The sequence below is a fragment of the Convolutriloba macropyga genome, chromosome 3, assembly GCF_964194025.1.
Source record: "Convolutriloba macropyga chromosome 3, txConMacr16.3, whole genome shotgun sequence".
Classification (NCBI taxonomy): Eukaryota; Metazoa; Xenacoelomorpha; order Acoela; family Convolutidae; genus Convolutriloba; species Convolutriloba macropyga.
Window position 1 is genome coordinate 79,538,548 of NC_134470.1, and position 15,905 is coordinate 79,554,452.

At 35.1% G+C, this 15,905-nt stretch overlaps 3 protein-coding genes across 4 annotated transcripts in view; 2 read left to right on the top strand and 1 right to left on the bottom strand.

Moving 5' to 3' along the window:
* Positions 1–6,782, top strand: part of LOC142336752 (DC-STAMP domain-containing protein 2-like) — a 44,160-nt gene extending 37,378 nt beyond the window's left edge. Inside the window, exons 5-6 of the mRNA XM_075385661.1 lie at positions 5,930–6,110; positions 6,466–6,782. Coding sequence (XP_075241776.1) covers positions 5,930–6,110; positions 6,466–6,782 — 498 coding nt within the window. The remainder of the gene's footprint in view (positions 1–5,929; positions 6,111–6,465) is intronic.
* LOC142336504 (protein SSUH2 homolog) overlaps positions 1–15,905 on the top strand; it is a 611,495-nt gene that overhangs the window by 60,289 nt on the left and 535,301 nt on the right. The window lies entirely within an intron of this gene.
* The window catches only part of LOC142336498 (myosin-IIIb-like), a 76,664-nt gene continuing 75,659 nt past the window's right edge, over positions 14,901–15,905 (bottom strand). For both annotated transcript variants that reach the window (XM_075385385.1, XM_075385384.1), the window contains exon 29: positions 14,901–15,169. In XM_075385385.1, coding sequence (XP_075241500.1) covers positions 15,048–15,169 — 122 coding nt within the window. In that variant the 3' untranslated portion in view covers positions 14,901–15,047. The remainder of the gene's footprint in view (positions 15,170–15,905) is intronic.

A 15,905-nucleotide genomic window follows, 5' to 3' on the forward strand; every position in this document is an offset into this window, starting at 1 on the left:
AGAAGCAAATTAGGTACTGAAACTGACCAATCATGACCTCAGGATTGACCCTTCATTTTCATCCAGCTGTCCGCCAACTATAGTGGAGATTTGAATGACTACTCTGCCCTTGAAGCAACAACGAAGAAGCCTCACGTCCATTTTCATCCTGTAACTTGGTACGCATGGAGACCAGGTCACTGTCTGATAGTTTTCGAGTTGGGGTTTCTGAGATGACGTTGTTAATGACCGGGACCTGCCTGCTATCGGCTAACATAAGACTCCATGTCTCATCATACAGGGATCATATATGATATCAAACATACAAATAATAACGTATTTCCTAGTACAATCTTTGATATTGTACTAAAAAGAAATGTAAAAAAACACTTGAAATCCGAGGGTAAATAGTAGCATCATAGTACATAAATACATAGCAACTCGGAGATGTATTTTACTACATATTTCTTGATACCAGTTTATTACAAAATTAAGTCTATTGAATTTATCATGTCAAACAACAGACAAGTCATTTAACTTTTTATGACTACTAAGGAATCATATATAATCCCTGTATGACTACTAAGGAATCATATATGATCCCTGTATGACTACTAAGGAATCATATATGATCCCTGTATGACTACTAAGGAATCATATATAATCCCTGTATGACTACTAAGGAACCATATATGATCCCTGTATGACTACTAAGGAATCATATATGATCCCTGTATGACTACTAAGGAATCATATATGATCCCTGTATGACTACTAAGAAATCATAAAGTTCGCTGGTGAGGGTAAAAAAGGGCACATGAGATGAAGTAAATGGGCGAATTTAGTGCAATAATTACGCAATCATACAAAACTTATACTGACTTAGTATTGTTACTAAGTAAGAATCATATATGACCTAGCATGATTACTAAAAATTTTGTATGATCAGCAACTCGGGCTAGTGCAAATTACAGATCCATATCGTCGACTTTAAAAAAATTCCAGTCAGATACTGCGAAATGTAGATTTAGTAAGATTTACAATGAATCAAAGTTTTTTATTACCAATATCATGAGATACAACAATTCTTGAAACCTAGAATATAAAAAGACTCTTTTTACAGGAAATAATCTAGGCTAATATGTTGTGCCTGATAAAGCCAAACAAAAAAGTTGCCTTTTTTGTTGCAATAAAATCAATAATACTTTTTACAATAATTAATCTTTGACAGATTCAGCAAAAATTTTTAGCGGCAGATTTTCAATAGATAATCTTTTTCGACTTGAGGGCAGATAATAAGCATATTTTAACCAAATACTAACATTTGCTTATATAATTGAGAGCCTGTTCCCCTACAATTATATTTTAAATATCATTAAAACGATTTGTGGAATTTCGAGAAAAAGTCAAGGTAAAGTATCATATCAATGTTTTTGCTTTTTCGCAGTATGATTTATTATGGTTAAGTAGTTTACCACAATCTACGGTGAAAAAGTATGCTAAAAAGTATAAACGTCTCTTTGTGCTCATACCCCACATTGTGAGGCCATTACGATGCAGAGGTATACCCCAAAATTTCCGCCTTAGTAAATTTGGCTCGAAAATTAGATACATACAATGAACGAAATTAGGAGACATCCTTTGTATCTTACATTTCGCGAAAGAGTTTCCGCCAATTTTGCGAAATAAAAGAACATTCGGTGCGAAAAGTAGGTAAAAAGTCTTGTAGCACGTTTCCGCTCAATTTAGATATCTATTATTTGCGCGCATTTTGAGCATGCAATAAGCACTTTATTAAAGATTTAATTAAAGTTTTCAAAGCTTTAAAGTGCTTTAAATACATGCAACCACAAAAACTGATTTTTTTCCAGAAGAATCCCGCGCACATCAAAGGCTTTGTATATCAATGTGGGACTGGCCGAGTTTAATAAGTAGTAATAAATAGTACTAATATAGAGTAACAGGTAGTAATAAAGTTTTATAAGTAGTAATAAAGTAGTAATAAAGTACTACTAATAGTAATAAGTTAGGCTTAACTAAATAAGTAGTAATTAAGTTGCGGATTATATGCAAAACTGAGCTACATTGCGTGCGAAAAATCGATACATAAACAGAGCAGATGCGTGATACAACTCGCGCAAAAAAATAGGTTATTAAGTTCGTACTTGTATTTCGCGGCTAAAATTAGGACACTTTTGCGAACACGGGATACGATATTAATTTCCATTTTGCAGGTTTCTGCTAAAGTAGCTGTTTTCCGCAATATTGTTCCACTTTCAATGTATTAACATAGTAAAAACGAACACGAGATACACGCATCGGGCATATCTGCCCGTGACGATTTGGGCATACCTCTGCATCGAAATGGCCCCTTTTCACGTGTATTAAAATGCGTATAGTGGAATAAAAGAAGTAGCTTTAAACGGTCCATTTAATTTGCAAAGGAACCTGGTCCTTATGATAATTTCTCTGTCTTGAAAATTGTGAAAACACAAAACAGGCATTCCAGTAGTGCACTTTAAATTTTGACCCACTCATGGGTTTTGAGAACAAAGGTAAGGCTGAAAATCAAAAAATAATTACATACTGAAAAGCATAGAACTGCAGATCATCAAAATTCAAAATAAAATAGTATATATGGTTGATAAAAAAGTACATCAGACTTGAATTATTTTGAGTCAAAACAAAATGGAAGCGAATTTCGAAAAATCTCTAAGGACTGAAACTTTATTTTCCTTGTGATTTGGCTTTAAACAGCTTTGTTATAGTTCTGGTTGTCATTTCGCTGCACGTTTTTGGCATCTCATGCAGATAAATTTTCATACTTTGTTAGTGAACCTGTTCCTGTATTTGGAGCTAATTGTTAGATGGCAATTAGTTAAAATTGTTTCTGTTTTAGGAAATTGTTTAAAATAAGTCTAATTGTCAGGTTTTTTGTGCTTTATTTTTGATGTTTTCTTCCTCTTAAAATAATAGTAAAAATAACAATAATATTGAATTCAACCAAACATGGTTACAACCAGCTTGGTAGTCCCCAAGTTAGGGGAAAAATCAAGTTTCAATAATTAAAATGTCTCGAAATTTTCCCACCCTGAAGGGTAACATTTATATTTGAATCTTTTCACTGCCTCCCTTTCCAAAAAACTCTTCACTTCACTTCGAAACTGACAAGGGTTTTTGTGTGGTGATTAGTACGAAAAACTGAATTATTGAATTATTGAATCGGGCTACTCTATTAAAGTATTTATCTTCAGAACGTTTCCAAAATGTTTTTCTGGCTTCAATAAAAAAATTTTCACTTTATCTGGTTTTTGGAAAACCAGAAGTTATTGACCAGTGGTCTGAGGCATTCAAAGTAGTTAGGCCAACTAAAAATTGTATGGAATAATTAGCTCGTTAGGAACTAGGAAATAACTGATTGGCAATAGGGGATTTCGAATTAAGCCCTCAACGCATTCTTTGTCGCCCAAAAGTGAACGGCAAGTTATCCATTTTAAACATGGTCTTTGCTGTCTTTCCATGCGTTGAAGATACTGTGGTCCTGGATTCCAAACATTTCACGCATAAAAACCGCAGATTATATATATATATATATATATAATGTTGCCAATGTGCATTTGACAGTTTTTTTGTGGTGCGGGGTATAACTCTTCTTATATGATTCAGATTTTTAAATCCTTTCTCTATCGCCATTACGAGGTGACAATTCCAAGTCCTGCTGGACGTAAAAATTAATCCGAGGTCTTCAATTTGTTTTTCGTTTTTGATGGCAATGCCTTTTGCAAATAACTCTGTGGACGAATCATATGCATTTTTGTATGAGAACTCGAGAATGCTGAATTTATCAAAGTTATTATTTAGTTTATTTGATTTATTCAGACCACTCATGGCTTTGTTTATATCAAATAGAAGATCTTCACGTTCTGAAAACTTTCCTATTTTTTTGTATCATCAGCATAAAGGAATGTTTTATTAATAAATTGATCAGGTAGGTCATTTATGTACACGGAGAACAAAAACACAGCAAATATTGATCCTTGGGACCCCCGCTTGAGATTTTTAAGAAAGTCGATTAACGGTCTGCATTTTTTACTCATTGCTGTCGATTAACCAGATATTAAGCAAAAAACTTCAAAAACTTATCATCAAACGCAAAACGAGCGAGCTTTTGAAGAACAATATTAAAATTAACCGTATCAAAAACTTTAGCAATATCCAAGTAAACTGTTATCGGGATGAACTATCATCTAACACTTGTTATAAGTTATCACAATATAGTGACTATTAGGTTAATGTTGAATGTTTTTGCCGAAAACCATGTTGCGCAGTGCAAAACTTGCTTTCAACTGTCTTCTTAATTTGTTTGTAAACTATTCTTTCAAAAATTATAGAATTTACTCAGAGCATTCCCATTGTTCTGTATTTTTTAATTTCTGTTTTGCTGCCATTTTTGTGATGAGGACGCACGGGTATGTTTTTCCAGACTTTGAAAAATTGGCAAGCGTTAATAATGCAGCTAAACATATATAAGATACCATTTATAACGTAAGGCGCTGAGGTTTTAAGGAGTGATGGTGTTATTTGATCATAAGACATGGCACCAAATTTAATTTGTGATATTTATTCTAGCACATCTTTTGCGTTGAATGTGATATCGTCTAGAAAAATCTCTGTTTGAGCTGCTTCAGGCACAAAATGTCGGAATTATCTTCGATAAAAACTGAAGAGAAACGCTCGTTAAAACTTTCCGCAAATTGCTGAGATTCCTTTATATCTTGGCTTCTTTATTTCTTTTTCTCGAGAAAAAATTGTTCATGGTTTAGTTTTTGCAAAAATTTGTATGCATCGTTGTTTGTTGAAATACAGAAACCCTAAATAAAATTTTGTTTGCCCTTAAGCAAGGATAAATTCAATTCCACCTCTATATTTTTTATTTTTATCTGATCTTTTGTTTCTTTTCCGTAGCGTCTTCAACTTGTTTTCTATGTGTACAGTATGGGAAAACATGTAAGATGGTGCATCAAGCTGGAGTTTTGTTATCTGAGGTTTGCCATAGCGGGGATTTGCTTTTCGTTTGCTTTTCATAAAATTGTATATTTGGGTTCATTTTTTGATGGCGAAACAAAAAGAACGGGTGACACTAGATTTACAGAACCTGTTCCTGTTTGGAGTAATGGATTTGGGCCAGTTGCTGTTTTTGGACTGTAATTTAAAGATTTTGGTCTTAAGTTGGCAGACATTAAACCGCGTAAGCAGATCTGAAATGACTTTGGCTGTTTTGGCCCTAACAGAATTCGGCTACATTAAATTGCCCAATCCTGGCTACATCCTATTTGGCTCGATTATCCGCAAAAATTTCAACGTCGAAAAGACTCCTGTTTAATGAATCGTTTAAATAATAAAGCATAAAGGCCGAATTAAATTAACCAATTTGAATCACTTGTAATTTATTAAATTTATTAAGTTTTATATATGGTATTATATATAAACACTGTCAACTCAACACTGTATTCTACATTAAGTAAGTCTATTGCACAGCTATTTCGGCAATCTGTCGGCTAGCATTTTAATTTTTTTTTTATAAACTATGGTTGCTGGCAGCACCTTCATAATTCAGAAAATATATCATTTCTTTCTGGTCGTAAAATTAAAATGTGGCGTCGCTTTAGCTTGTCTTTCAGGCCAAAATCTTGTGCATTTTTTTCTGAATCACTCTAAATTGCTCGACAGAGCTATGATTATTTGGTATATAGTCATTAAGAAATATAAAACTATAGGGCTCGACCGTAAGTACTTGGTGCGTATATGTCGATTGTTAAAAAAGAATCCTCGACCATGTACTTTTTGAACGCCCAACACTCCCCCTGGTTCAAAAATGGTCTGCGTCATGAAAGAGGACAAATAAAAAACTCGACCTGGGTGGGCAATTAAATACGGGCGCTTGTTTTAGACATTCTACAGTGTAGAACTTGTGGGTTCTGGATTTGTGAAGGAGCTCTACCAGCAGATGATTGATGTCCTGTTGCCCAAAAGCAGATTGGAGGAATACGTCTCTACTAACGCTTGCTACCCACAATTGTCAAAACCCGACTACAGTCAATACGCTTTCATGTTTACGATGGAAGTAGTAGGTAGGTGTTGTATTTAAGAGACGCTTGAATCGTTTCTCAAAATCGGCGCAAAATTCAGCTTCAAAATTTTTGAGTTTGAGCGACTAATTAGAAGAGCAGATAGCAGTACGTGAGAAAAAAAAGAAAACAACATTTATTTTTCGGATCACATAAAAAAACGTAAAAAAACGTAGAGCGAGTATCGTCCAGACCGTCTTGCTACTCAGACGTTTCGCAGACCCTGTAATTTGGGTCCTACCACGCTACCGGCGTGTCTGATCAGAGCGGTCTAGGGTCGCACAACTAAACGTGGGCCGCATACAGATAAAAAAATAAGATGACTATTATGGTCATAATATAATTCCACTTTTTCCAGTTATCCTCTCAGTACTAGTGACACCCTACTTTCTACGACTCCGATCAGCCATTTGTCACTCTTTCCACCCCGATAGACGCCAAAAGCGCACACTCTGGCTGATCAACCAAATTCTAATCAAAAGGAGCAGGTCAATTATCCCATTCGAAGGAAGAAGTGTGAAGGGATCGGGTGGGAAGAGGAGGAAGCTGTCATGTTGGGCTTACTGTCTGGAGACCACCCCACTGCTGGCTAGGATCCTAAAGTGCATCACTGGCAAGCGCTTATTTATTTCACCCGTCGAAAATCTTCTAAAAATATCTCAATTTTCCCAATAAATTTTAAGACGCTTCATCTTCCCTAGAGATTAAAAAATTCGAAAACTTGCAAGAATATTGCAAGCTATCTTGCAAGAGAATGCATGCTTCTTGAAGATTCTTGCAAGTTTTGAATCCAATTTGCAAGATGCTTTCAAGATTTTAAATCCACATTTTTTAATACCTGGCTGCAGGGATTGACTGGTCGAGCTGAAATTGAACGCTAAGGACAAGAAAGTAATACTATGTCGGAAAATCATCTCAATTCAATTAAAAAAAGACTTTGATTTTTTTCCAATATGATTTTTTTCACCCTCCTCTTTTTTCATTCCGTGCTTGGGACCGGCAGTGGCGGAATCACATAAAATAGCTATAGGAGAATTGAGCAGAGCACTAGGCAAGAAATCAGTAACGAACAATTCCAACGGTTGGTTTCTCTATAAATAAGTCGTTTGATTAAAAAAAGAGAGAAGATTGAAAGTGTTTGTTATCACCGTTTATAATATAAATTGAACTTTAAAAAGAATAAATTGGATGGCTCAAGATTTCTATAGTTACTTGTCGGAAAACTGCATTTGAATTCAAAATCTTGCAAGAAATTTGGAAGATTGTTGCAATATTTCACATTCAAAAGAAGTTTACGAAAAAAATCAATTAGATGCAGTTCTGCTGATCAAAAATTCTGGTAATAGTCAGTTCAATTATGGCAAAAAATTTTTTCATTGAAATTGGTTTTGTAATTTGTTTAATAAACATTAATTTGCTTAAAAGATGTTATCTAAAACATTTGTACCCAGATTTTTTTTTGCTTTGATTAATATCTTGTAAGATTCCTGCAATAATCTTGCGAGTTTTGAATCATCTTGGAAGATTTTAACCCGCTCATTACTAGGGTTGCGTTGAAGAAAACTATGAATGTTCCTAATCATGCATTACAATTAATGGACGACTTAACCAAGAACAGGTCAGGCACTTGTTAGCAGTTAATAATTGGCATTTAATTGATAGTAAAATTGTGAATGATTTATTTGAAAGCATTCGAAGTAATTTTTTGAAATCATGATCCATTGAGCAAATTATCAATCAGACCCAAAAAATTTCTTACAAGGCTGTTGTATATTAAAGTCCGTTTGTACTTTATTTCAACTGTTGACTCTGACTCACTCAAAAATATATGAAATTTATTTGAAAAGCTCCCCAAGTGACCTGAAAAATACATTAAGAATACCTTAAAAGTTAAGGGCAATGTCACTTTAACTTACAAATACAGTAACTTTTGCCATCAAAACGCTCTATATTTTACCTTAGCGGTAAAAGTAGAAAAAAGTAAGGTCAAATTACCACAGTAGTTTAAAATAAGTTCAAGGTATTTCAAAGTAAAATTCTGGCAACATTTATGTCTTCTTAAGATTTTTTAGGTAAAGGTGAAGGTGAAACTGACGTGAAACTAAAATATATGCGACTGGAGTCAACCAATCAAAGAGGATTCCTTTTATCAAAAATAGTGCGTTATATGATCTGTTTTAACCATCTGCATAATAAAGAAAAATTTTGCGGTCGCTTGATATCGAAACTGATCTTGATCAGCTTTGAACTCACTTTTTAACGACCGTTCAAAGAGATGTGTTAATCTATTCTCTTAGGCATCCTGGATTCTTTCAACAATTGCCCCCCCCCTTTTGCAAAAGGGGAAGCTATTCTTGGGAAGAATTTCCGCGAGCGATTTATCAACCAATTAGAAAAGCCGAATAACTTTCCAAGCATGAGTAACAGTGTTAAACCAAAAAGAATACATCATGCTATGGCAATTAGCCGGATTGAAATATAAAGCAAAAAATATTTCCGACTGGCTTAGCGCGCGTCGCGGTTTCGCCGCGATAACCGACCCGTGATTTCCGGATAACATCCTACAGCGCTGAGACGCATGGCCGTTAACAGCAGTCCGTAATTGCCCTTAAACTGGTATTTTGCAATCTAAACTGGTATTTAGCCAAATAATATTGTGGTAAATTATAGCACAGAAGGAAGGGGCGCAATTCTCCACTAGGTACCAAAGGGGGGGCAATTGTTGAAAAGATCCTGCATCCTAATAGACAGATTTGTTTCGTTGAGAAAGTATGTAGATGTATCTATAGAAATACTCACCTTTACCCATTACATTTCAAATACACTAACCAGAATGGCTGATCACGCTCACCAAACAACTGCTAGCCTTCAAAACCCAGTGGTTCAGGTTTAGTACTACAATAACACAACAAAAGAACATATTAAGTTCGTTCAAAAAAAATTTTTGGCAATATTCAACCGCTACAATTTTTCAGACAGTTCGTAAGTCAAAAACGAATGCTGCATTTATACAAGATCTACATACAACCTGTTTTCCAATATGGAGTTCTGATTTATGGCTCTGCCAATAAAACAGATCTCTTGGCGCTTGAAAAAATACAAATACTGGTGTGGAGAATACTCTTTGGTGTTAAAAAGTTCAATTCAATTAACAACATCAGACAAAAGCATCGTTTACTATCCATACGTGAACTGCATGTTTATGAACTGATGAAGTGTCTGAGTAAAATTATAAGAAATGAACAACATAACACAGAGTAAAATGATGTCATTTCCAAAGATGAAATAGAAGTTATTACTAATGATTCAAAAAGAATCAAAACAATTGAAAATAGGTCAAAAGGCACTAAGCAAGAAAGCAAAATTCTTAAGTGGCGCTTACGCAAACTGTTTAATGTTTTAGTGAAATGGGATGTCAGCATTGTCTTAAAAATTGTTCAGTGTAAATCCAAACAACTGCCGCATTTACTTCATGATCTGAAAGATAATTATAATTGTGACAATGAGGGCCTCATAAAGGCTTTTGAGTAAGATTTCGCTCTTTTGGTGTTTTTTTTGTTGCTGTATTAAAATCAAAGATGAATTGTGTTTTTTTCAGTTCAGTTTTTAACTTTTGATTTAGTTCGGGGGATGGGTGTTGGAGGTAAAGAGAATCGTATAACCCATAAAGAAACAATTTGCTCTTAGGCACCACTTGACAGGCTTAATGACTTATTGGTGTCCTTTCAGATACATCTAGATACAAAAATTGTATTTACAGTATCTGAGAACAATATATTATTAAATCTTGTTTCAACAAGCCAACAGATAAATTTGCGTAATTTTTTTTAATCAAATTGGTTTAAAATATGAGACATCATTACATATTTTCTGACCAAAGTAATCTTGGATTTCTAGAACAATTGAATCCAACTGGAAAAAACTATCAAGGCGCTTAGCAAAAATGTCTAGCTTTGAAGCCTCAACTATGAGCATTGGGCAACACTTCTTAAAAACAAAGCCATCAGAGCTGTTTGATTGTGCTGGCGCTATTTGGAATTGTCGCAATTACTTTCATTAGTATTTAATAGATGTAAACATTATGCAAAACTGAAGCTAAAAACAATTATTTTAAAATGTCAAAAGTTTTCACGGCATTAGTAGTAGAGTTTAGAAATTTGAGAGAGGTCAGTTATGATCGTTAGAGTCAGTTTCCAATGAAATCTCGTTAGTGCATAAAAAGAAGGAAGGTATTTTAGAACAATGAGGGCAAAAACTATTAGAAAATCGGCCCCCACGCAGAGCAAAAACAAGTAAGAGCGGGACTTCCATGAGAACAAATTTGAGAAAAATTAGCGAAAAACCAAAGTTTTATTCGCTGAAATGGATTGAAAAGGTGGATAAACATTTCAAGAGTTTGGTTGCCATGGGTTTCTAATTCCAAAAAACCCACTTTTAACCCAATTTCGCCCCTCCCAAAATGCTCATTCGCTTTTACCCCACCCCCCCCCCCCGCCCCTCTGACATGGGAGTAAACGGGAGGAATTTAAAGAGGAGATTCGGCTCTTTATCCTAGCAAAAAACCTCTCAGATCCCGCTCCAGGTTTGTCGCAATTCAACACAATCAGGAAAATAATCTCACCGTTTTGTACTCTTAAAGCTAAAAATCAATTCTTTGCACTCGTTTGCAAGCTTCAGTGTCGGAGGACTTATAAGCATATAGCATAGTACTAGTAGCTACGAATTTCATAGATCGAATAGTAGTAGCTTAGATTTTTGGCACCCTAAGCAGTTAAAAACAACTATATTAAGGGAACAGTGGCAGACGAGGTGTTTAGTGGACAAGGAAAAGCGAAAGATTTAGCCAATACTAGATTTCTGATTGGTTGAATTGGAAAATCTTATCGGCCAAAACATAATTAGTTCTTCTAACCACAATAATTGTTGCACGGCCGGGTTGTCGGCGTATCACTTTTTGGTTGTTGGCTAACCCCCCCCCCCCCCCCCCCCGTCGGCCAATTCAGCAATCGCTTATGTTCAGGTTATAGTTATGAGACGATATCGTGCCAGATGTGTAGCACAGTTGGTAAGCCAGATGAGCTGGGTAAACAATTCACAGACTGTCTTAATCTGGAATGCAAAACTGTCTATTGCACAAGATGTGCAGCCCAACTTTGTAAGCGACTTTGTAAAGTTGTAAAGACATTAATTATAATCTATTTCTTCTGCATCTTTTACTATTTTCTCGAGCTTTTCTGGGACCCGACTTTTGTGTCTTCAAAGTTGCCAATGTTCAAACTTTCGTGTGTTTATCCGTTTGTAGACCATTTAATTATAAACGCAGGAGGCGACAGGTGCTTTTATTCTGTTCTGATTAGACTTTTGGTCTGAGACCTCAAACTGGGTATTCATAACTCTGGAGTGTGCTTGGGTTTTAAATGTTCTCACAGCAAGACACCTGTTTTCATTTAATCAAAAAGAATCTCATAATATGATGATTTCAATTTTCTTCTGCTTTGATATCTAATTAAAACATGCAGTAACTAAGTTCCAGCAATTCCTACAATTTACGTCTTTACAGGTTCGAGATGTAAGCCAGAATTTTGAAGTGAGTCCAGCATAGTAACGTAACTTCTATTAAAACACGCATCCAGGCTTTAAAATCTGGCACTATATAGGAAAAATCTGACATTCTCGAATCTTACATTTCAGAGATCTAGTATTATACCAAATTTAGGTGAATGTTTGAGTTTTAAGTCACTTAGCTCTGCTTGAAGTCACTGAGAACTTCTGGCGTTTATCGAAAACCGGGTAGCGGTTCGAGATATTAAGTCAGAATTTCGAAGTGACGTCTGCAGAGTGACCTAACCATGCTTAAAACACGAAACGCGCACGTTTTAAAATGACGAAAGTCAACGAAATTCAACTTCTGGCTAAGTAACAACTTCTGGCACTGCAAACTTTCGGCTTTGTAGAATGTGCACGTGAGTCTTTTAAGTAATGCTACTTAAAACATGCTACTTTGGGGAAAAGGTTTGAAACTGCTGAAAATTCATGACCTTCTTAACTTCTGGCACTGCAGATTTTTTGGCACTTTAAACTTCACGCGAGCGTTTTAAATACTCTTAAGTACCTGTTTTAGATGGCAACTGCTTAATGTGTAACGCGCACATGTTTGAGTCAAATGAGTTCAAAATCCAATTAGAAAAAGACTCTTCCGATGATGAACAGAACTTGTCAAGCAGACTGCGACCGACAACAGCCACAGTCACAACAGATAATGTTAATGATGACGATAATCGTCAACGAGAGGCGCCGAAACTGTAAATAGTTAAGGACGATTGCCAATGAAATAAAGCTTAATTATTGTACCAGCTTTCGTATGACCAATATATTATATCTCTCTTTGTAGCCCCAAAAAGATGTTGATTGATCTTTTTTGTTTTTGTCCAACCAATTTTGAGATAATCAAGAAGCGGTAGCGCGCATAATAACGAATCAATATTAAAAAAATGCTAGGTATAAAGCATTAACTAATATTTATTGGAGAAATTAAAGTTTTCATTGGAGAAATTACTTCTCTTTCTTATTAAACCAAATTTGAGGCAATTGCGAGTCATGAGCTTTTCTTTTGTAACCTTTTTGTTAGACCGATTTTTCAGTAGAAAATTGTGTCTTTTTAGCTTTTGAAAATTCATATCTCATTTCGAAATTTAGGCAGTTAATTGAACTTAAATGGCGGCAGTGACAGTTTACTACCGAAATTAAATAAAAATGCGCTGATATTGGTTTCAGCTGTTCAATTCAAATCCGTTTTAATGTCTGAAACGAGCTCTGATGTCATCATTTTAAGCCACTTAAAAATTATCCCCACAAAATCAATCAACAATAGACAAGAGACCTAATCGGTTGTTCGTGTGCAATTCTATGTGACGCTTGTCGGTTCTGTTTCGATCGAGTAAAAGGAGTTTCTTTAAACAAGCAATTAACGAAGAAACACAAACTTTCAAGTCTAGTTTTGCCATTCTAAAAGAATCTCTCAAAACATTTTCGAAAGGCAAGTAACCAAGAAACAATTCCGTTTCACGATTTGATTGCTTAAATTCAACTTTCAATTTTTAGTAAAACAGAAACTGCTTAGAACAATGCGAAGCATTAATTGCGAAGAATGATTACGCGTAAAAAAGCCGACGTTAGAAAGAGCCAACGTTAGAAAGCGCCGAAACCTGACTTCATTTAAAAAGCCGAAAGCAAAAAGTTGCCCTTAATAACCCTAAATTGTTACTTGATTACCATAAGCACTTAATTGTTTTAAATGGTCTCATCTTCGTTTGCGATAACTTCATATCAAGTCCCATGAGCCGCTGAGGCATGACCATGGCCCGCGTTAATTCCAAGATAATTAAGAATTCATTCGTTTTAAATTTTTTGCTAGAAAATACTAAAAAATTTCATTTCTCAAATACTCGGTTATGATTGGTTGAAAATTTGATAGACTTATCATTTCAGAAGGAAATTTTAATCGGGTGCAAAATTTATCTTAATTTACCGCCCAACAATTTCTGTATAATTTCGGCTTTTTACACGTCACCGCAAAAAAATATGATATTTTACATCTTTTTTGTATCTGCGAAACTTTTAACTGAGGTGGTAACCGAATTGACCAAATGGGCGTTTAACCTACAAACAGAAATGAGAAATTTATCGGACAATTTAAGGAAAATGCGCTAGCAGGCTGATTGGCCAATTGAAAACGGTATATCGCAAGCGGGCAAATATACGGAACATTTTTAATTAACTATCAAGAACCCACCCCCCTTTCCACGAGTTGCGGCCAAGGATAGACCAAGTTGAGCGCCACCCAACAGCACACCAGGTCTAATGGCGCACTGAACTACTGATTTATTGATAAATGATTTTTTTGTCGAATAATTATAAAACTGTTGCCTCAATTGTTCATTTTTTCATTGTCGGTTAAAGACCCTGGAGGACAATTTTCCTAGCACCCTAAGAGTAGTTATATTGCATGATCATGTTTTTTTGTCTGACACCCATGTCGCTCAAAAGAACAGCTCTGGTCACTTGTCCAAGTGGCTGTTCAACTGCTTTTATATGCGTACGGTAAATTGTTATGCTGAATAAAAACAAGTTACCAACTGAAACCGTGTAAATTGTTATAAATTGTTATCAGTATTTAATTGCATCAATTTTTATGGCCATTTAAGCTTACTCATTTCAAGTTTAATTTCAACTTCAATTGAAGGCGTGTTAAATTGAATTTGCAAGAGTAAACTAAAGCGATCTTTTGAGAAAACTTTTAGGTTTTCAAAAAAAGCATTGAACAATTAAATTTGTCTCGGCTACGCTATAAATTCAGTTCAATTGTTGGCAATCTATATTTTACTCAACTAAAATCGATTTCATAGCTATATAGGTGAAATGCTGATTATGTTTGAATGCTTAGTTTAGATCCAACATTCTGTCACTTTCTTCTGTTCTGTATGCCTACCTAATAAGCGCGATGTTCAATTTACTGTTCAATTTATATACATGCAGTTTAGGAAACATAGATTTATAGTGATGTGCGGTTGTTAGAATTTGACCTTTACTTCAACCAACCCCCCCACTCAATCCCAACCCCGAACTTCTTCCGTAAAGCTAAATCTAACATCTCTAAGCCGTAGCTATCTACCGACAAAGCCAACCGTTCGACCGTCATTCGAGAGCAATTCGCCCGACAATTCATGTTTAATTTCTTCTAAGTATTGTTGATTGGTAAATTTCTGCATTACTAAAGTCGATTTTAGAAGATAGTTTCATAGACATAATAAAATTATTTGTATATTATTCAGCATGCAACTATCAGCTAATCAATTACAGGGGTAAGTTAATCGTTAATTATTGATATGACATCGGAAAAGCTTCTGAAAATTTTTATTGCTTGATAAAGTCACTCAGCGATTACTTTGAGTCAGAAGTTTGAGGTTTTGACGCACTTCGCTGAATTCCAGGTGTGCCAACAGTGAGTTTGGACGACGGTCTCTTTAGAATTGATTTCTTTACCTCGACGTTGCTTTCTTTTTCTAAAACATTGAACCCGGTTAAAGCCTTGAATTATGAAAAAGACCATATCCTCGGATCAAACTATGATAAAACTTTGTCTCGATTTCAGTGGGCAAGTGGACTTTAGCTCAAACCAGTTCTATTTTGTGATACTTTAGGTCAAACAATTTTTTGTTTGACTTTAACTCGACTTTTTACTGCGAACTTTACCTCGAACCATAATTTTATGCTGAGCTCAGAACTTTTTCTTCACAGGTAAAAGTTGTTATCGCTGCGTATAAGTTAGTCAACCCCCTCCATCAGACTTTTAAACTGTTTTCATAAGTCGGGGCTTCGATTTCGGAATATTATTAATACAAGTGTTCGACAATTCCTCAAGTCAGTGTTTTAGTTCCGACCAAAATTGTGAGGGGAAGAACTATATACTCAAATGGTTTTTTTGTTCAGACAATTTTGGCCGATCGATATATTCATTGTAGAGAAATGTAAGTGATATCATTAAAAAGCCCATCCAACGCAGAATTCGAAATTAAAAAGGTTTTTGTGAATTTCGTTTTCTTTGAGTAGTTATCGAGGTTTAAAATTTCATATGAACACGGGATATTCGGTTCATTTTGTTCAATTTTACCGTAACTTTTGTTGAAATAACAATTTTTCTAAAAAAATTTTAATTCAAAAATACATATCACGCCACAAAAAAAAACAATTTTCTGTTCCTAATAGACGGAAGCCAATAAAAAGACTAGTTCTGGACTA